Here is a 20,895-nt window from a genome sequence, read left to right as displayed (position 1 = left end):
TCTGCTGAGCCCTCCAGCTCGTTGCAGACATTGCTGGAAATGCAACCATTGGGTTAGATTTGTGATAGCAGAACCTGGAGACCTAATTTCCCTAGTCAGATACGTCTTTAATTTTACCAGTTCACACACCCTTTGCTCATAGCTGATCATGGCTCTAAAACAATTATGGAAAGAACTCTGTGAAGACATTTCCCTTTACCTAGCACACCTATTAAGGAAACTAAGAACACGAAAGTCCAGCCTTCAGTGTTTCGCTTAGAAGTTACTAAGGAGACCCAAGAACAAAGAGATCATGCAAATGACCTTCAGAGTATAAAAGGTGCTGGCTAGAGGCAGTTCCAAAGTGCTCTTTGAGCAGCACCATTGGACAAAGGAACATTTTACAAAGCACCCCTGGAGCCCCAGCAGTGTCACTCAGCGCGGTGGGACAGAACTAGGCAGTAGCAAGAGAGACTTAGACCCCACCAAAACACAGAGTGGGACCACTGCAATGTGATGAGGAGCACCAGTACTCCTATATTTTTTATTAAAAGTGGAAGAAGAAACTAGAATTATGTACATGAAAGTCTTTCCCTAACATAGTTCCTCCCAAACAGCATGCACTTGGAATGAGAATATTCAACAACCTTAAAATGTTCAAGATTTTAGTTTTTAAATCCACTTATTTATGGATGGGGAGGGGATGGAGCAAAAGTGGAAGGTTGGGATGTATTGTAAGTGATCTGAAAAAAATATCTGAGTAGTTATTTTTCATTTTGAAAGTATATGGACCTTGAAGTTGAGGTTTTTTTGCACTGATGTTCCTTTTTCTATTTTTTAAAGGGCATTAGAAGATGTATTTCAAATGCACATCAAAAGTAAGAGGCATAACCTTGATGAGGTGAGCAAAAAACATCTAATATTAAATATTCTGTCACCTCCAGTGGAAATGTTGTACATCAATGCTGAGCAACAATTTATGGCAGATCGACTACTATGCAATTTTAATAAAAAGCAAGGAGAAATTCCCCCTAGCAAAGCAGCTGTAAGAGTGTTTTCCATAGAGGGCTGGTAAAGAGAGATTTTCCTGTACATTTTTGTGTATTGCTCCAATAATGTTTCTAAAAGACAGATAATGTAGTTAGCAGGCAGAATGGCTTTAACCACATGAAACCTGTTCACAAAGAACATTTGCTGCTGCACTTTTTTGCTGTGACTGCTGTTTTCCAGAGTAGACCAGCAAAATAGGCTTGGAGGCTGTGACTAGATCCAGTAAGAAGACTTTAAGATTTAATAGCTTGAATTTAGGAGTTTGGTCACCAGAACAAATGTAAAACTCTGAGTCCAACATTAAGGCTCCCCAGGTGGTGCCTGCTAGAATTATACACCTCAAAATGCTTGTCTGGACATCTCCCACACAGAGAGGGAAGAAGCCCGTAGAGAAATAAGAAATGCCAGGCACAAATACACAACCACAGTCCTGTCTCTCCTGTCTGCAAGTCTGGCACCTTATCTAGGATGAGCCAAAGAACATTTGCCTGTGTTAATCCAGGCTTTAGGGCCCTCTCCTGAGAGCACAGCTTAAACCTGCCCTTTGAAAAATTTGGAAAGAAGACAATGTTTTCCTTTTAAAAGTCATTCTCAGAGAAAGTGGCATTAGTGGCACTGCCATTGTCTTTGCTGCAATCCCAGTTTGGTTTAAGCACTTGCCGATAAAACGGGGAAGGCAGAATCCAAAGGCTGAGAAGATCCAAATCCAACTCCTCATGAGCAGGTGGCTCAACTGAGCTCTTGAACTAATTGCTCTAGGTTAGACTGTAGGAGCAAACGAGGAACAGGAGCACTTCAAACAGAGGCTGAAGCACTGATTTAAAAAGCACTAGGTTTTTCTGCTTCCCAATAACTGATAATATAAATAAATAATTCCATCTTCTTTACAGACTCTGAATTAAAGGGAAAAAAAAAAGAGATAAAAACAATTCCCAAGGGTCTGCTGCAGAACTGTGGGCTCCACAGAGGGTACAGAAGTTCATTCACAGCCTTCCTTGCATTTCCTGCCAACTGCTAATTGGAGGGGCCCTGCCCAGTGCACAGGGCTTGGGGCTTTTTCATCCTGTGCTTCTTCCATGTCCCACAGGGACTGAGCCTGCTAATTCTGGCCTTGAGAGGGATTTGATGCTTGAGTTACCCTCCAGTTCTTACTTTAAAGGCCTCTGCACAAAATGACATTTCATTGGGTCTGATGATCCAAAGATTTCATGGTCAAGGACTTGGAGGTTGCATTTTAAAGCTCATATTGCTGCAGCAGACTCAGGTGGAAACATTTCTGAGAAACTGTCAGTGTGACTTTTAAGCAAGGTACCTTGGCTTGTTTCTGCAATTTTGTAACCATTTAGAATTATATTTCCTTCAATACTAGGCATGTGGGAGTTGCACACATGATTTGAACACTGAATAAACAATAATCAAAGGAATTATAAAACAATTAGAATGCAGAATGTTATTTTGTCTTTCAAAATGCTACAACTAGAGGAGAGGTGGTATTTTGGTAACTATTTAGTTGCTGGACTGACAGGCAGTAGATGGAAAAAGTGTTTAAGGAATGATCTGAGTTGAAATTAGTGAAATTTAAATTGGTTTTGTGGGAAAAAAAATCAGCAGCTGCACCTCAATTTGAGAGGATATGTATTTTACATCTGACTAGAGGACGCTGAGCATATTTGTAAGGTCAACTGTTGCCTTAGAGATGGAGCTGAGAAACCTTTAATAGGGAACTGAAGGTACATGATTGCTTCCAGAAGGATGAGTTTGCAAGCAGTAACAGATTTCTGCTATGTCCCATTGCAACGTTTGACATCTAGGAATACATTGTTCTGCACCTGAGTTGAACTTAAGCCTGGTATCTTCCCCTTCAAAAATACTGACTAAAATTTTTAAAGAAATTCAGAAAAGAGGAATAAAATTGGTCAAGAACTGATTTAAAGCTTATTGTTAATCACCTATTTGCATGTTTAGCCATGCATGAGTGAAAGGAAAAAGAACAAAACTACATCTGAAGAGGTAGATGAACACAACACACACAGGAGAAAAAAGTGTTCTTTGGAAAGGTTAAATAAGAAGTGTAAGCATAACATACACCACGAGAAGCTTGTGAGCAGTGACATTTATTAGACCAGGCACAGTTCCCACAAGAAAAGTAATGGAAGCTGAATCACTTTGTGGCTTTTAAAAGTGAATTGGCCAGTGGATGGAAATGAATTTCATAGTGAGTAGACTTTTGTCCTACAAAAATATATTTTTCTCTTTCATTTTGCTGTCTTCAAACCAAACTCTTTTTATTTCCTACCACTACTTTCTGGACCAGACAAAATAAGGAGATTGAAACACATGTCAAGGTGTTTGCAATGTCTTTTTTTTTTACCCACACTGGATGCCTGTCAAATTTTTATTTGGGTACTTCCTTCTCTGGGCTCTGCTCTTCTGTGCATTTGCTATCCAAAACCAACACTCCCCTCTCCAAGTTCCTGCTGGCATTTGCTCCAGCACAGTGTCTGAGATTTGCTCCTTGAAATAATCTCCATGTTGGCCAACTGCCTGTTAAACATCATGAGGGTGCTTAAACCCACCCAGAGGTGTTGCCTGAGCCACTGTCCGTGCTTGTCCACACACCATGTCCAAGCAATGCTCACCACTTGCTAGGGAATTCACTGCTCTACAACCTGCAGCCTCTTCTCCAGTTCTGAGAAAGAGAGTAGCACCATTGCTTTTCCAGAGAAATGGTCACACACTCAATGGGATATTAAATGGGGACTGAGGGAGGGAAGAATGCAATTAGTTGCCTAGTTCAATTAGGAAACAGAGATAGATTTTTTTTTTCATTTTAGAACATGCAATCTCAAACAGCATGCCCAGGAAAAAGCAGGCACCAGTCCTTCCAGCAAAATTTATTTCTTCTGTTCACATTGTTTCACTGCCTCTGCAGACTGCATTCAGTGATCCACTTAAAAGTCTTCAGCTGAGGGCTCTTCTCATCTGGCCAGCTCTGGATATTCAAACATTCTTTTATGATTGAGCATGACAATTTTTTTTCCTACCACACGAATTAAGAAACTGAAGACAAATTTTCAGAGGAAACAGGTTCCCCCATTTTCTGTAGTAATGAAATAGTCTCCACTCAAGAAAGCTTGTAAAAATTGAGTTTTATTATCTAGCCACTTGCTTGAATCCACCATCAGAGAGTTTTATACCTTTAGAAGTGCAAGGATGACATATCTGCTGCAGAACCTGATCCATACTCGGATACATTTTGAGAAGCTATCAATTCCATTAAAAAAATCCTTGAAAAGAAAAAAATGCTGGTCCTTGCTAAGAGGTACAAGTAAAAGGGTAGCTCTTATAATCCAGGAAAGTGGAAAACATATCTCCTGGGCTTGAAACAGGCATCAAAATTGGTCTGTAAGTGCATCATTTCAGCAAGTTGATGGGAAACTATCACAGCACCTGCAGGGGTGAGGGATCCAGTGCCCATCAGTCTTCCAATGAGCAAACTATTCCAAGTAACTTATTTCTGAGAATTTTATCACATAGAACCAAAAGCTTCTGAAGACACAAGGTAATATCTTACACTTGCTTTATGCCTTTGCTTTTAAGAGGCTCATAAAGTGTTCATTTTCAAAAACATACAGTGTAATGACACCAAAAGTTTTATCTCAGGTGAGGGAAAGATGGGAGACATCTGATAAATGGCACCCTGCAGGTTACCAAACATTTCAGGACAGGAATCTAGAACAGCACAGGCAGCTGAACACCCCAGTGGTGTGGAAGGTGAAAAGACACTTTATTCAACCAAACAAAATAATTTCCTGTAATTACTGTGCAAGTATGGCCTCAGTGATAAGACCTGGCAGAAAGTGTCATAGGGCCTTTTACAGCTATTAACAGAAAGGACTATTTTCATATTTCTAAGGAGAAAAGCCCCCTCTTTTTCATGTACCACACCTCAGCACTATCTTGAGTCACACTGGAGCAGACACAGGAGAAAGCAACATCTGCTTAATCCTTGGCATTATCTCCTACATGTTCTTGGCCCTTCCCTTCTCTAAAGAGTGCCATACCCTTTCTACTTAGCCCATGGTGCCTCACGGGATTGCCTAAGGAGACACATCACAAACGACTGTGGTTTGGGATGCTAATGCAATAATTAGCGGCTTAATCATCAAAGTGAAAAAGCGACTTACCAACAGTCCCTTTCAGCCCCGTGCACTGTTACCATTTAAATACAGCATTTTGTAATGGACCACAATTAGATACTGCGCATGGGAAAGTTTTAAAAGTAAACCAGTAAAAATGAAAATGACTGCTCTGAGATGAGCACAGCACCCAAGTTTATTCTTCTCACAATAGAAAATGTCAGTGATCTGGTATGTGGAAACTTTCTTCCAAACCAGTGCTGACCCAGTGGTCCCATCACAGGCAGAAGGGGAAATGTCCTGTGAAACAAGTTCTCTTACCCGTGTGATTTTAAGTAGGAATATTCTATCTTGGCAAAATTTTAGAAATCCCAGCATGTTTCATTTCAATTTCTTAAATTTCGTCTGAAGTTTCAACTGGATGTACAAATTTCACTGCCTGCTCTGGCCATTTATACAGCAGAGCTCATCCCACTTCAAGTGCACATTCAGTGGTGTGCCTGCAGGAGCAAACACTCTTTTCTTAAGTTGCTTATGTAAACCAGAGTTTCCAAACATGAAGACAACTGGGAAACTGGACAAGTACCTCACAAACACGGTCCACCTGACTACCAGAGGACATGTGTACGGTAGATTCTTAACACCTGCATTGGTTACTCTGGCCACTGAAACCAAGCCTAACCCAGACCATGATTTAGTTATAGGTCATCAGGCTTTAAAATGAGGTCTAGAGAGGGAACTCTCATAGGTAAAACACACATCACTCACCTAGTTAAACACAGGATCCAGTCTGATGGCTCAGCACTGTGCAGGCCTGGCCATAAACTCTCACACTTCCCAGCCTTCCATAGTCTTGGCTGCTATACTGGATTTTTCCCTTTTGTTGAAGGTTCACTTTAGCAAGTCAGCAAAACAGAACACAGAAGATATAAAATTACCTTATAATATTTACAAAGAGCAGCCTTGCAGATAGGTTTGAATAACTTTTATATTAGTTCAGAAATTTTTGTGAGAATTTCTTTAGAGCCATGGAGGAGGCTTTAAAATTGCTCTTTTCACCTACTTGGGTATTTCTTAATGTCTATCATAGGACATTAAGCGCACAAACTTCTCAAAAGAAAAAAATGCTGAAGATTGCAAATCTCATCAGTCAGTTTTGACAAAGCATGTGCACGGAGAAATTCACTGGATTTCCAATCACAATCCTATCACAAGGAGTTTGCTCCATATTTTCTGAACACTGAAAGAAACAAAGTACTGGACATTTTGTGTTTCCAGCTCACGGAGAGTGTCCTTTATCTTAACACGTTTCAACAGAACAAATAATTTTCTGTTAAAGTGGCCAAGATCGAATGGTTGTTGTAATGACCTTCAAATTGAGCCAGAGTTTTAAAATTTTCCCAGTAAGCTTCTCCGAGTCTGCCCATTTTTTCCCTTTCTGTATGACAGCTTCCAGACTCCATTCCACACCATGAATACCCACAGATCTTCCTCCACAGAACAAAGAGGCCATCATGATTATCACCTCTTAATAAAGCTAAGTTCAGTGAGGGTGCTCTAGGAATCCTAATTGATTAAACTGTAATCCATTTTCCCCTTGATTCATTCTGACAGTGATAATAATTTTCTCAGTCTTGAGCAAGTCAAACCACACCAGTCAGTGCTCTCAGTCCATTCTGCAATCATCTGCCTTTCAGAATCTACTCTTGTACTTTCCAAGATACGTGAACTCTGCTTGCTTACTAACTACCTGCAATCCAGACTGCTGACTGCGTATTTCATCACCATTTTCCCTTCTCCCAGTACGGTTATACTGGATCACTGGTGTTTTTTAATTTCAATGGTCTTGGCTCTTTGTAAGGCTGAAATAGAGAAACACATGGAGTCACAACAAAATATAAAAAAACATATGTTATGCTCCAATGAATTCTGGATGTTCAAGCTGCTGTCTTACCTACGAGGAACCTGTGCCCAGGGTAGGCATTACCTTGGGTGACATGCAGCCCCAAGCCATGATGTAGCAGCTTCCACATTATTCTCACACAGAAAAGGTTAATTTGCTGCTACTTCATGCTGTGTGTTCCATGGAGCACCATTCCATGGGGAGCTTATTGTAGGCTTCCCACAGAGCATGCTTCACCAAAAGCAGAGGGATAGAGGTGAGAGCCAAGTGCTTTCTAGCAGTTACCTGCCCCATCAGTGCCTAAGACACCCCTGCAAAGGCACAGAAGTACCACAGATGAGGCTCAAGCACTGCTCATGCTGCCACAGTTGTGACCTGGAGATGTTTGTTTCTACCCTTTTCTGGTATTTAATGTAGATGGGAACGCATCTTCTAGAATGGCATTTTCCAGGAGAATTTAGCTAAAAGATAGATCATCTAGACTGCAAAGTGCCTTTCAAATTGAAGACAAAGTCTCTGGGACTTGAGTGAGCTAGAGGAAATAAATGAATGAGGTAGTGGGGACAGAAGTGAAACACCTACTTAACTGAAACCTCATTTCAGTAGTTTTCTCCAGTTAATTAAGTATTGAGGAAAATGGATGCAGAAAGTACATTTTAAAGCAATCAAGTACTGCCAGAAATCAAACCAGCAATTTGAAAAGAGAACAACACTGCTCTCTGGCATCTGACAAAATAAGATATTTGACAGGGAACAATATGTGCAGTACTGGTTAATTGGGAGGCAAGGAGAAGAATAATCATAGCTGCATTACTGAATTTATAGAAGTGTCTCCAGTGTACCACAGGGATGATGTGAATTTGTGGAATCCTCCTGCCTGCTACAGCAAGCCAGCAATCACTTACATTCCCATCAACATTTTTTTTCAATGTACCCTAGACAGCAGTGCAGAATTAGCAACTGTGGTGGCTGAGCCCAGGAGAATTGCATTTGAAATGACTGAAAAATCCCCCACTTTCCTCTGCTGATGAAGAGACGTTGGATAAGCAACAAGTGGGGAAGAATTAACACTTGGCCTCCTCAGTTAAAGTTCACCAGAGAAGGGTACAACCCTTTCCCAGTTATCTGAGTATGGAATATGGTGATTCCAGCACCAGTTCTACAACAATTTAGGTTGACTGTGTGTTTTTGCAAAGCATCAGCTTTAGAGCAAAGACAAGACTAGCTTCCTCGTCTTGTACTTCTAAGCTGTAGCAAATACCATGGGAACTCAACCCATAAACTCAGCTATGTTTTGGAAGCTCTGGAAGAGCATTCAAGACTATATTGTCTTCCCTGCAGCTAGTTCACTGACCTTCCATTTTTTTAACATGTCATTTTAAGCACATTAAAATGATACTTTCAACACAAGAGTGCTGCTTTGTCAAAGAAGTCAGCAATGGTGACGGAGACACCTGAACAAACCAACCATTTGGTACCCTTCCCACTCATACTTAAAGGGGATGTGCACTTTGTGGGAGATTCTTATTTAGATTCTTTGAAATAAACCAATACTTTCATGTGTAACTGCCTCTCTCAGCAGATTTGTGACATGAACATAATATCAGGAGCCAGATACCAAACACTTAAACAAAAAGACAAGAGCAGCTAACCAAGTTAAACAAGCAGTTAAGCAAGTAGGAGATCTGGGAATCCCAAAATAGATTCTTTCCTCTGTAATTGCTTGCAAGAAATTGAAGGAAAAGAAAAATCCCATAGGATGAAGTATCAGTCTTCTCCATTACTACTTCTAGCCTCCATGATCGGAATCAAAGCCCAAAATTAAGCTAATCCAAACTATGCTCCCTTCAGAACAACTAAAACCTTCAATCTCAGTGCCAGGCAGTGCCTAAAACCACACATAAGTCTAAATATCAACAACAATGCTGAAGAATACAGAACATTTCCCTTTCTCTATACTGAAAAGAAGAGAATGTAAGCAGTCCTCAACCACAATTAATAACTTCCAACTTCCCATTTTGCCTCTAAAAGAAAAAATCAGTAGTCAGATGTGGATACACAGTCTTCATGAAAAAGATCAAGATGATTTCCTTCAAAAGATCAAATGTATTTACACTGTATTTTATGTGGTACTCAGCAGGCCATCTAAATAAAGGAGCCCTGAAATAAAGGAACCTCTGTATCCAGCTCAGAGCAGATTCTCACTAAGCTTCCATCTGTTTAATTTATGAAGCACAGTAGCAGAAAAGCAAAATACAAAGAGCTGCTGATTTTTCTATGCATCCATCAGACCTTTCACTGAAGTATTTCAACAGCTGTATTGTCAATAGAGATCATAATTTGTCTACTGTTAAAAAAGCTTCCAGGAATAAAACCATGCAAAAAGCCAAACAGATTTAGCTGGTTTACAGCTACATCCTGTTTTCCTATATTCCATGGAGTTTCTGAACTCTACACTGAAGTAAGTGCTTGGGTGTGCAAATAAGTATCAGAGAACATGCACACACACAAATATAATATATATATAGTATATATATATAAATTCTATTTTAGATATTATCTATATTAAAATTATATATATGTATTTTTTTTGCAGAGGTCATCTCTTATCTCCTGTCCCTGGAATTATAGATAGACTAGTCCTTATATCAAGCAAATCCACGCATTGCCTTTGAATACTGCTCCTGCAGTCTGCTTTCACCACAGTTCACCTTACATACAGTTGTCAACACCATTACGTTCAAACAGCTGTTCTCAATTGCTGTTTTCTGCAGAAAATTACTGGCAGCCTTTTGTAATTTATGGCTGTTTAGGATAAGATAGCCAAAGCAGAGGGAGGTGGAATCATTTTAAGGGTTAGACAGCTGAAATCTCAGACAGCAAGAACAAGGCACCTGAAACTAGTTCTGGGACAAATCTGGAGTGTTCTACTTCACCTGGGCCATGGAGTGGCACTGGTTTTTTTCCTACAGTGTTTACATTGTTCAGCAATGTCACCCTGTGTAAAGGGAACTTGTTTGTCATGTATTGTACAGAGAAGTTTCAAATTAGGTGTGTATTGCACTTTTCTCTGTCATCTCCTTCAAGGTTTGTAGGGCACTATTTGTTGTCCAATACACACTTCTGAGTCCAGGCCCTAGTATTTTTCTTTCTGCTTAAAAGTCTATTAATGTGCATCAACTCTAGGACACACCAACAAAACTAGCTGGATAGTGAGAGTGTGATTCTTGTTTCAGCTCCATCTCTCCCTCCCACTGCCCATCACTGGATGAGCAGACTCTTCCAAGTGGTCCCAGTGAGTGAACAAACATAGGAGTGGCAACACAGTCCCCAAGGGTGGGACTGCAGGGCAGTGCAGGAACTCATGATCCATCACCCCTGGAGCCAAGTGGGCTCCACAAGGCAGGGCAGCATCTGACATTTTAAATTCTGGGAACATTTTAAATTCTGACACCTGAGAGATCATTTCAGACATAATTAATAATAATTAATTTTTAATAAGAAGAATCCAGGAAGAGCAGCCAACAAACAAATCTCCTTTTTTGTTTTTCTTTCATTACTAGGTAAAAATGAGAAGAATTGTTCAAAGTCTGAAGAAAGAGCTGAACACCACAAACCAGCCAGACCTTTCCATCAGCTGTGGGGGAACATGGCAGAAGGATGCCAGCATTCCTGCATGCTTTTAGCTCAGGGCATTTCAGGGAGCATGCAAAACCACTTGAGATAGCAGACTAGATTTTACACCAATTACAATGTAAACCTTGGGTAAACAGGAAAGTGAAGAAGAGATCCAGCTAATGCATCTTCCTGTGATGTAACACAGTATCACTATGGCAACAACAGGGTTAGCATGCTAAGAACAATAGCAGAGCACCAAAGACATTTTTACAGGGACTTTCACAGAACAGAAAGCCACACACAAGTGTCCTTTCATTCATTATAGAGAGATGACAAAACGTATCCTATGCAATCCTACTAGGAATCCTGATCAGGCACTCTGATTTTTTTGCTCTGCGTGCTTGATATACAGAGAGGTTGGAAATTATGTTCATGACAGAGCTTCCCTATGTGGATTGTGACCTGAAGTCTCATCAATTGCAAGGGAATGTAGAATATTTCAACAGATTTAGGCATTAATCTAAGACCTCTTTAAAATCTTAACCTACATCAAAAAGCTAAGACTACCCAGTACTCCAATACATACTAGTTGCTAAAAAAACCCAGACTGTAATCTTTCAAAATGAAAACATTTCACACTTAATGAAATCTAAAGGCTTATAAAATACAAAATGCAGCCAAGTGGGAAAATATGTAACAACTAAAGTCTCAATGCTTTCTTCTACTGATAGTATTTTTTTTCATTATAACATAGTTGTTCAAATTTTCCTGGTTAAGAAAAATTAGACAGCTTTCTAAAGATAGATGTTTTTTCCACACTCTTCTCCAAGTGGGACACTTTTCAAGGCATCAGATTAAAATAGAAAAACAATGATTTGGATAAATAAAACACACCAGTTTTGTTTGGGTTTTTTCTATTATGGGCTACCAAAGTCTCTTCATACCCATGCTTCTACCTCAAGACACTTAATACTTTTTTAAATTGCTGTAATTCCACAGATGATCCCTAAATAATTTCAAGATACAAAACCTGGTCTGAAATAATTTAGCTTTTATGAGCTTTGACAGTATCCTGACATAAGATGAGGCAATAAAATGCATCCTTTAAGGTGGGCCCCTTTCAGTGTTTTTGGAAGATATCTTTAGGGGTAGTGCCACAGGGATTGTTTTAATTACCTAACACTTGAGTTAACAAACAACTTAAGATGTTTAAGGAAAAGCTGCAAGGTCTACTGCTGTGATGCCAAGCACAGGTATATCTAGTTAATGAAGGATAGATTACATGGCAAGATTTTGATAATTTGAATAATGAAAAGTATTTTCATTTGCCTGACTGTTACACACATTTGATACAAATGTTGAATGCCTTTAAAGATTTTTTGGTTAGAACAATGAGTAAATCATTTGTCCTCCTAAACTGACTGCATTCAAACAGACAATACTGTAAGAAAGGCAGAATAATGGAGATATGTATATAGAAAGAAAAACCCACTCTACTTTTGCAAGGAGCAGAAAACATTATTACACACTTTTGTTGAAAGAAGAAACATTCTGACATAGTAACATAACAATGCAAAAATGCCTCTCTGCTGTGCATCTTGGAGCTTTAGGGCACTACTGGTACAGGAGCTTGATTTCCCTGTCCAGGCCAGGTGAGTATAATATGAATTATCAGAAAGTAATTTCTGTTTAGTTGGATACTGACTGATGTGATGGATGTCACCTTTTTCTAGACAGTTAAGTTGGTCTGTGCTCCTAAGCCAGCCCAGTTAGACCTTTGAGATCAACAAGCTGGGGGGAGCAGTTTTGTAATGAATCATCCTAAATTCAAGTTTATCAAGAACTGGATGGAATTATTTCTCTTGTATTGATGATACCAGAATCTTAACTTCTATTTGAATGAAAAGGAATTCCATACAGATATTTCTTGACACCTGACCATTTCCCAACACATCCACTCTCACTACAAGCAGGTACAGGTCCTCATTAATGTTCATAGAGACAGATTTGAGGTTAAGCATTGTCAAGGTGAAGGGCGACCTGCAGAGGGAACAGCAGACAACCATTGCTGGTACAACAAGAACAAATTTGTTGTTACAGGGTCCTTTGTGGCCTGGTACAAAGTGCTCAGTCCCATCCTGCTGAGGATTCCTGGCTGGCTAAGGGCCATTTGGCAGATGTGAAGATCAACACAAGATCTTCAGCTAGGGAAGTACATGGTCAGATGCTTAGTTTCAGGCAAACAAGGCAGTCCTCTCTGGCTTTGTTTGAATCATGTCTCACCCCTATTTGCACAGTATGATTATAAGAAGGGATACCAACACACAGGACACTTGACTTGTGCACTGGATGCACTTTATGGCTGTTTCTATATTTTTGTCTTGCACCCAGAAAGCAAAATCACCGCTTCACTTTGAATCATCCAATAGTGTTTGCCCCATTTTTCCTGGAAACTAGTATTTTTAGATACCTGAGTTTGTTTTCCATTTGTAAATCAACCATTGTTACACAATAAAAATGGCAACAATTAATTACATGGCAACATGCGGCCACTTTTTCTATGGTTTAATTTTTTAACAGATTTATAAAGAAGTATTTACAGAAAATGCTACAATCATAATTCTACAATTACATCTAAAAGGAGGTTGTAGCCAGGTGGGAGTTGGTCTCTTCTCTCAGTTCACCAGCAATAGTACAAGAGGACACGGACTCAAGCTGCACCAGGGGAGGTTGAGGCTGGACATTAGGAAGAAGTTCTTCACTTCAGAAAGAGTGACTGGGCATTGGAATGGGCTGCCCAGGGAGGTGTTGGAATCACCACTCCTGGGGGTGTTTAAGCAAAGACTGGATGTGGCCCTCCGTGCCATGGTCTTGTTGACAAAGTGATGTTAGGTCATAGGTTGGACTCAGTGACCTCAAAGGTCTTCTCCAACCTAATTTGATTCTGTAATTCTATAAAAAGATCAATTTATCTGTTCACTATTATTTCACAAGTTTAAGTGACTATTGGTATTAGTAAACATTATCAAAGAAGCTCTGCAGAACCCATATAGCCTTATTCACTGGAGAAGAGAAAATGGTGCCCTCCATACAGTTCAGATACTTATTTTACAAACTGGTTTTGACCACCAGTTATTCTGAGTAGTGACTAAATCAGATTTACTGCACCTTACAATTTTCTTTTTGCTCATCTTTCTCATCTTTCTCTTGTTCATTTAGGGAACTTTTTGCTTTGTGTGTTGTACGACTCTCCCTAGTATTATCAGAGAGAGGTTTTGGGGATTGTTTATGCAGGCGAAGCGGTGACCTTGATGTCGAATTCATCGGTGGAAAAGCTTGGGACTGCTGCTCATCATTTTCCTGTAACACAAACAAAAACATTCTTGTTTACTGGTAATGGAAAACCGTATTAGCTTTCTGCCTTGGGTTGAAATACCTGCTGCAAAAGACTAAATATTGGGAATTTGCAAAAGACATAGACATATTGAAAGCAGAAAAACATATTTTTAAGGCACTTATCACTCTGAATACATAACACAGTGAGGCTTGATAACTCTTGCTTTGTTGTGGTATGAGATGAAATATCTGCTACACTGCTAGCAAGCTATTTTCCAGGAGTAGAAAAAAGCTACACAAGGAACAGACAGTACTCTTAAGCTGTTTACTAAAGTACCTGGTAGTGTGTACCAAGAGCTATATTTAATTTTTTCTGTACATATTCTGCAAACATAAAGCATAGGTGTCACTTTTTTCTGCTGACACCTGGGCAGAAACCACTGCTTTCACATTTTGACCGATGTGCAAAGCACTCAATTTAAATTCTGCATTAAACTCACGTAGAAAAGTGAATAAATTTGCATATGAACATGACAGGCACTTTTTAAACACCTTGAGAAATTTGCAACAGTTTGAAACTGGGTATTTGAAATAAATTAGATACAAGTACCTGTCAGAGAAGGAAACAAGGTTTATTTCACTTTTTAAACAAGACACACCATTTACTGTATTAATATAAAGCATGAAAGAACACATTTTAATAGTTTCAACAAATGATGAAGCAATATGAGCAATTCCTCCAGAAATTCCCAGATGTACATCCTCTTGAAATAAAACCAACACACATATTCAGCAGTGTCCAAGACAGAAGGGCACAAATTCCTGAAACTGATGACTTTTGCATATTTACACTTGGGGGGAACAAAACCAACACTGAAATCTTAATTACTGCAATCTAGTTGAAGGTGAGGAGTAGCCTGTCCTTGGACCTAGACAATACAAGTTTAGACAAACAGCAGGAATGTTTGGGAAATCCCTTCTCCAGTTAAATTAGAAAATATTATTACTGAGTAATTGTTATTTACTATAACCCTGACTATGGTCTACAACAAGCTCACACCATGCTGGCAGGTGGTTACTGCTCAACTTTCTGTGACCAAGGCTTCCTTTCTTTTTTTGCACTATCAGATTCTTTACAAGTAACACGATTTGTTTCTAAGGTTATAGGGAAAAAGACATAAAGGAGTATAAATAAAATGTATTGGCATCACTTAATGAAACAGTAATAAAACACAGACCTCCAGGCAATGTCTGTAAGAAGCAGCAACTCTTGGCAAGTGAGGTGATTATCCCTTGAAACAACACACACAAATCCAGTGGATTCACTCTCACTGCAAAACACCAATTTCCTATTTCTATAGCTCAAAAAAAATTATGGGTCTGATCTGATTTGTTTTCCCAACGGTGCTTTCTGGCCTCAAAAGCTATACATCCACTAAACTATGTGGCATTTGCCTTTACTTACTTTTGTTAGCTTGCCAACATACTTTATATTCTAATACAAAATAACTTTTTTTAAAAAAAAGGAAAAAAAAAAGAAAAAATCAAAAAGCTATGTGCAAGATTGCGGTCAAAAGAATTTGACAACAGAAGATTATCAAAAGAATACTTTGTGTAACCTGGCAAACTGGAAGGATTTTTGTCTACTGACATATTTCTGTGTAGCCCTAATACAAAGAGCTAGCAATAACTGTTCTCCTACTGCTCAACTTGAGATAACACGGTTACAAACTTTGGAGGAGGTTTTGGACAGCAAAAGGTTTATTTCTGTCCTAAAGTTGGAAGAATTTTCTACAATCTGCAAAGCATTTGCATCATCTTAGAACACATTGCTCTGATGTACTGTGAAACATTCAGCAATGTGTCTATTACTGAAAATACAGAGTTAATGTAAACTTCATTTACTAACCTTTTCTTAATAAAGATCCACTTTCAAAGCATAACTGTGTAGTATTTATCTGTTTTGATAACATCAAAGTCTGGTAAGCATGAGCAAGCTGGTCTAGTGGAAGGTGTCCCTGTCTGTGGCAGGAATTAGTTAATTTTTAATGTCCCTTCCAACACAACCCATTCTTTATTATCCAAATGTTCCCTCTTCACAAGTTTAATAGCCTCTCAAATCTCTAGTTATTCTATAAATTCCAAGAAAAGCTGTTTGCAGAAAACTTCAAGTTCAAACTCTCAGAGGTTAGTCTTTTTGGTGGTTACTTTCTCTGCAACATGAGAAGCCACAGTACAAGGACTATCTGCTCTTTAACATCCATTATAAGAAATTGAAAATATTCCTATATTGAATTTACATTTCTGACCAGTTGTTCCTATGAGCTCACCAATATAAGCACATGAACAATCTGCAGATTGCTACTATGGTCAAGAACTGTGTCATGTTTCCATCATTCAGTATTTATGATCTTCTCTCCACTGTACTGTTGAGGAACATAAAGAACGATATAAATGACTTTTATACGCAGATCAATTTTTTCCAAGTTACCTTTTGTGGTTTGCTGCCACCAGGTGTCGAAGAGCAGCGCTCACCACGATGGCCTGGTCTGCACTTCTGCGAGTCCTGGGGAGGCAAAGGCCTCTTCTCACTCGAGGAGCTCAGATGGGGACTGGATCTGAGGTGCAGTGTTGTTCTACGTAAAATGTAAGGGCTGACCCTCACACTGGGGATGTCAGCAAACCCTGAAAAATAAACAGCTTCCATAAAAACCAGCTAAAGCAATCACAGCCCTCAAATGGATTTCTTTTTTCAAAATAGCAGTAAAACAGCTGATTGAAATAAATCATCTGTTCCACTGGAGAAAATGGAACAAAGAGATTGCTGAATAGATCTTGCATATTCCAAAATTCAAATGCAATACTCGGATATCACAGAACAACCATTGAATTACAAGAGTAATTCTATAGGGAAAAAAAGAAAAATCAAACAAGTGCTTGGTCATTTCTTTACAAGTACATTATTATGTGGAGAGTAATTTCAAACTGAAAACCAGCACTGGTTAATTCATGGTACTGTGAGATGATACTCCTGATTTTTAATACTTTTCTCTGTGTAGAACTATTTAATTATCTATTTTAATTGACTCTTTATTATCTCTCTCTCTAGCCTAAAAGTCAAACATGAAATGGCACATATGTCCTCGAGACAAGAATATTTTTAGAAGATATAGTAATGCTGGTAAGAAAGTGAAATGCAAATAATGTTTAGCTTTAGAAATCCTGACTTCTGGGAGTGACCACCAAAGTTGGGGCTATTCAGTATCCATATGGTTTGTCCTTTAATGATGGCAATTACATTAATTATAAAGGGCAACTTAATAGGTAGTTGAACTTACTTGATATTTTTCAAGCCCTGATTTGTGCAGTCTTCTCAGTTACCCTCTGCTGCAGTGAACAATTATATGGAATATCAGGCCATCTAATTTCATGGCATTCATAGGAGATGGAAAGTGAATTCTCATGAAGATGTTAATGTCTTACTGCTGTGTGCAAGTCAGTTTCAACTCAGGGAATTCTTGTCAATTTAACATTTTGCAACTTAACCCACTTTTAATTACTGGTGTAGAAAGAAATAAAAGCACACAAATAAGCAAACACTTGGGGAACGCACCTGGGCTTCCCTCCAAACACCAATACTCACCAGTTTCTGGTCTCCAGTTGCCTCACTGCACACTGCACCTGTGAGTGAGGTGATGGGAGCACAGGAGACTTCCACAACCATTTAACTTTTGGCAGAATGGGAGCTATTAATCCAACAGAAATGTGTTCTGCCGGTCTAACACCAGTGCTCCACAAAAGCTCACATGGCACCTACTGCCACATCTCTCACTGACTCCTTTCACCTTCCATCACTGTCACCAAAAATGTTTGCATAGCCACCTACTCAGAGTGAAAGCCATTCAACAAAACAGAAGAGAAAAGCACACCTGCTGTGCTCAGAGAACATTTGCCTTTACAACACATAATAAATACCTTTTTGCACTATTTCTGGAAGCCCATCCAGCTCACAGTCAGTGTTGTCCTGATCCTGCAGATTTTGAGAGACATCACACTTCCTTTTCTTTTTCAAGACAGTCTCTGGAGCAGGAGATCTTGGTTCTCCATTTTCTTTCCTGCTGTCTTCACATCTCTGCCTTTTACTTGAAAGCTTAGTAGTATCTTCATCCGACCTTCTGTCTTTGACAGAGTGTTTGCTCTTCTCTCTTGATGACTTCTCTGAATTCAGCAAAGGAGTGCTGACAGCATCACTCGCTCCCTGTTTCAGCTGAGTACTCAACAAACTGACTTGTGTTTTTAGCATCTCATTTGCTTCCTCTAGTTTATGATATTTAATAATTAGAGAGCAGTATTTCTCCAAGTTCTCATTTGCTTCTCTGGTCTTCACTTCTGTAGATTCTTGCAATTCTTCCAATTTTAACTTAATTTCTTCTGTAATGGCATTATCATCAGCATCTTTAAAAAAAAAAAGACTATTTATATAACTGACATAATAAAAGATGCATACATAAGAATTTATAATGTGATGGTCGTGCATCTTTTAATTACACATGTTCCGTAACAGTGCAATTATAAAACAATTACTGTGAAACAAATTCAGCAATGTGACAGACATAATAATGTCCCTGTTAAATAGAGAACAAATATGCAAATTTTGAAAAGAATTCTTGGCCAGTGCATGGGGAAACATTTTCCCTCTCATTTTGTAATTTCTGAACACTCCGTATGCACCCTCAATTTGCTTTAAGTATCATTTACAGTACAGTGCATCTCATGAGGTGAGCTAAAATATTACAAACAAAGCACGAGAATCAGAGGGAAAAGCCTGCTGGAAAATGATAAAAGAACTTCCACACAAAACTTATTTAATAAGAAAAACATCCCTTTTCTTCAACACCAAAAATGGAGCATTTAATGTATTTATTCAGAACCTAGTATTGTTTCTGAGAAGAGAAACAAGAACTTTAAGAGAAAAAAAGGTTAGCTAGATTTTGAAAAGGTTTGACACTTGCACTTGTAATTTTTTATCCTAGTTAAGAATCATGCTCTGTACCAGAGCTGCATATGCAAGTGGGCATTTCAGGGAACAAGAAAGTTTTACAAATTAATGCACCACTAAGAAAGCATTAAGACAATCTAGATTCAGTTACCTTCTTTATTATGCTTTGCCACACTCAGATTTTCCTTCTTTAGCAGCTCATCATGTTCAGCTAGTTGTTTCTGCAACATTTCCTTTTCCTGTTCCAGCTGCTTACAGGATTTCATCCACATCTGCACTTTACTGTGGGCATATTCATTTTCCTTCTGCAGCTGAATTATAATGTTACTATTATCAGCCTGAAAAATAAGAAATTTAGTTATTTCACCAGAAACATAATTCCTCCTTTTAGACATTATAATATCAAATGGAGTAATAGAATCACTGAAGTTGGAAAAGACCTCCAAGATCATCGAGCCCAACCTTTGACTGAACACCACCATATCAACTAACCCCTAGCACTAAGGGCCACCTTGAGCTGTTCCTCAAACCATTCCAGGGGTGGTGACTCCACCACTTCCCTGGGCAGCCCCTCCCAATGCTTTACACGGTTTCCTATAGCAAAGGAATTCTTCACAATGTCCAACCCGAACCTTTTATCCTCCCACTGGTCTGGGACCAACCTGTGTGCAAATTCCACAGAGTGAGCACAGCTAGGAGCCTTCTCTGCTCCTCTGACACTACCATGGGACTTTATCCTTGGACTGCTCTTATTAACCAAACTCACACCACAGTGGGGGGCCCTAAGAATAAAGAACTGTTGAGCAAGATAATCATATTGTAAATCAGTGTTTACTTGCACATAAATTGAATTGACTGCTTCTTCAAGAATGCATTTAGAACGACACTAACTCCTAAAGTGGGAGAACAGAGCTGGAGCCAGAAATCAATGATAGACTGAAGCAGCACCAAAAAAAGACCAAAATCACCCAGAAAAGGGATCCTATTGCCAGACAGGATTATTGGTACAGAAGTTCAGTATATGGACCTATGCTACCAAAAAACAAACCAAGAACATGAAGAACTATTCCCAGTTATCAGTAGCTATAGTATGTGGAACTCATATTCCAGCATCCCTGAGAACAATTCTGCCAGAGAATTACACCAGCTAATAGCTGTAATGAGAATTCTATATAAAATGGAACTGAAAAAGCTGAATCAAGAGCAATCTCTCAAGACTAATGCTTAGGGATAGACCATGGTACATTTTACCATCAAAGTAATTCACAAACAGAAAATTGAGACACTGCACAGTCTCACTGAGTGAATTCTAACCACGTTTTAGCTCAGCTGCAATGCTCACTGTAGTCAATAGACTGCTGTGTTTAGGGTCACAGAAACCAATTCTAGGTGATCTCAGTCATGGCAGAATTTTTCTAATGTACATTAATATTGCCAATGTTTTTTTCTCCAGGCTTTATGATACCTTTAGTGAAACAAAGGCTGTACCAAAGTCAAGCCAAAGTTCAGGTTCCCAATTCTATGTTTATTTTGCTACACAGTGTCTGGAATCTCATGTAGTTGGTCATACTTAGGGGTTTTTCTTACCTTAGTTTTTAGGAGTTCTCCTAAGGCTTGATTAGCTTCTTTAAGGGAATTATTGAGCTGTTCTTTATTTGACTTCAAATGCTCAATTTCCAATTTTTGTGAGCTGATAAAGTGCTCCAGTGAACTAATCTTCTCATGACAGGCCTCAATTTCTACTTCATTCTAGAGAAAGAAAAGGTGCCTAATTACTATGATACCCAGTGAAAAAGGACACTGATTTGTATTTTAAAGATGTACCTAACAGCATATCACAAACCCACAGGAATTCCACAGCAAATTGAATA

The 20,895-nt window shown here is 39.0% G+C and overlaps 2 protein-coding genes across 2 annotated transcripts in view; one reads left to right on the top strand and one right to left on the bottom strand.

The window, feature by feature from the left end:
• The window catches only part of LOC134547281 (spermatogenesis-associated protein 7-like), a 60,303-nt gene extending 47,072 nt beyond the window's left edge, over window positions 1-13,231 (top strand). The window contains exons 12-13 of the mRNA XM_063391035.1: window positions 823-880; window positions 10,635-13,231. Of these exons, the coding sequence (XP_063247105.1) occupies window positions 823-880; window positions 10,635-10,757 (181 nt within the window). The 3' untranslated portion in view covers window positions 10,758-13,231. The remainder of the gene's footprint in view (window positions 1-822; window positions 881-10,634) is intronic.
• Window positions 13,232-13,371: 140 nt separating this feature from the next.
• CENPF (centromere protein F) overlaps window positions 13,372-20,895 on the bottom strand; it is a 33,703-nt gene continuing 26,179 nt past the window's right edge. The window contains exons 16-20 of the mRNA XM_063391037.1: window positions 20,612-20,773; window positions 19,176-19,362; window positions 18,001-18,480; window positions 16,517-16,710; window positions 13,372-14,049 (exon numbers count right to left, since the gene is read on the bottom strand). Of these exons, the coding sequence (XP_063247107.1) occupies window positions 13,849-14,049; window positions 16,517-16,710; window positions 18,001-18,480; window positions 19,176-19,362; window positions 20,612-20,773 (1,224 nt within the window). The 3' untranslated portion in view covers window positions 13,372-13,848. The remainder of the gene's footprint in view (window positions 14,050-16,516; window positions 16,711-18,000; window positions 18,481-19,175; window positions 19,363-20,611; window positions 20,774-20,895) is intronic.

The sequence above is a fragment of the Prinia subflava genome, chromosome 2, assembly GCF_021018805.1.
Source record: "Prinia subflava isolate CZ2003 ecotype Zambia chromosome 2, Cam_Psub_1.2, whole genome shotgun sequence".
In the NCBI taxonomy this organism is placed as follows: Eukaryota; Metazoa; Chordata; class Aves; order Passeriformes; family Cisticolidae; genus Prinia; species Prinia subflava.
This window is presented reverse-complemented; position numbering and strand designations above follow the sequence as displayed.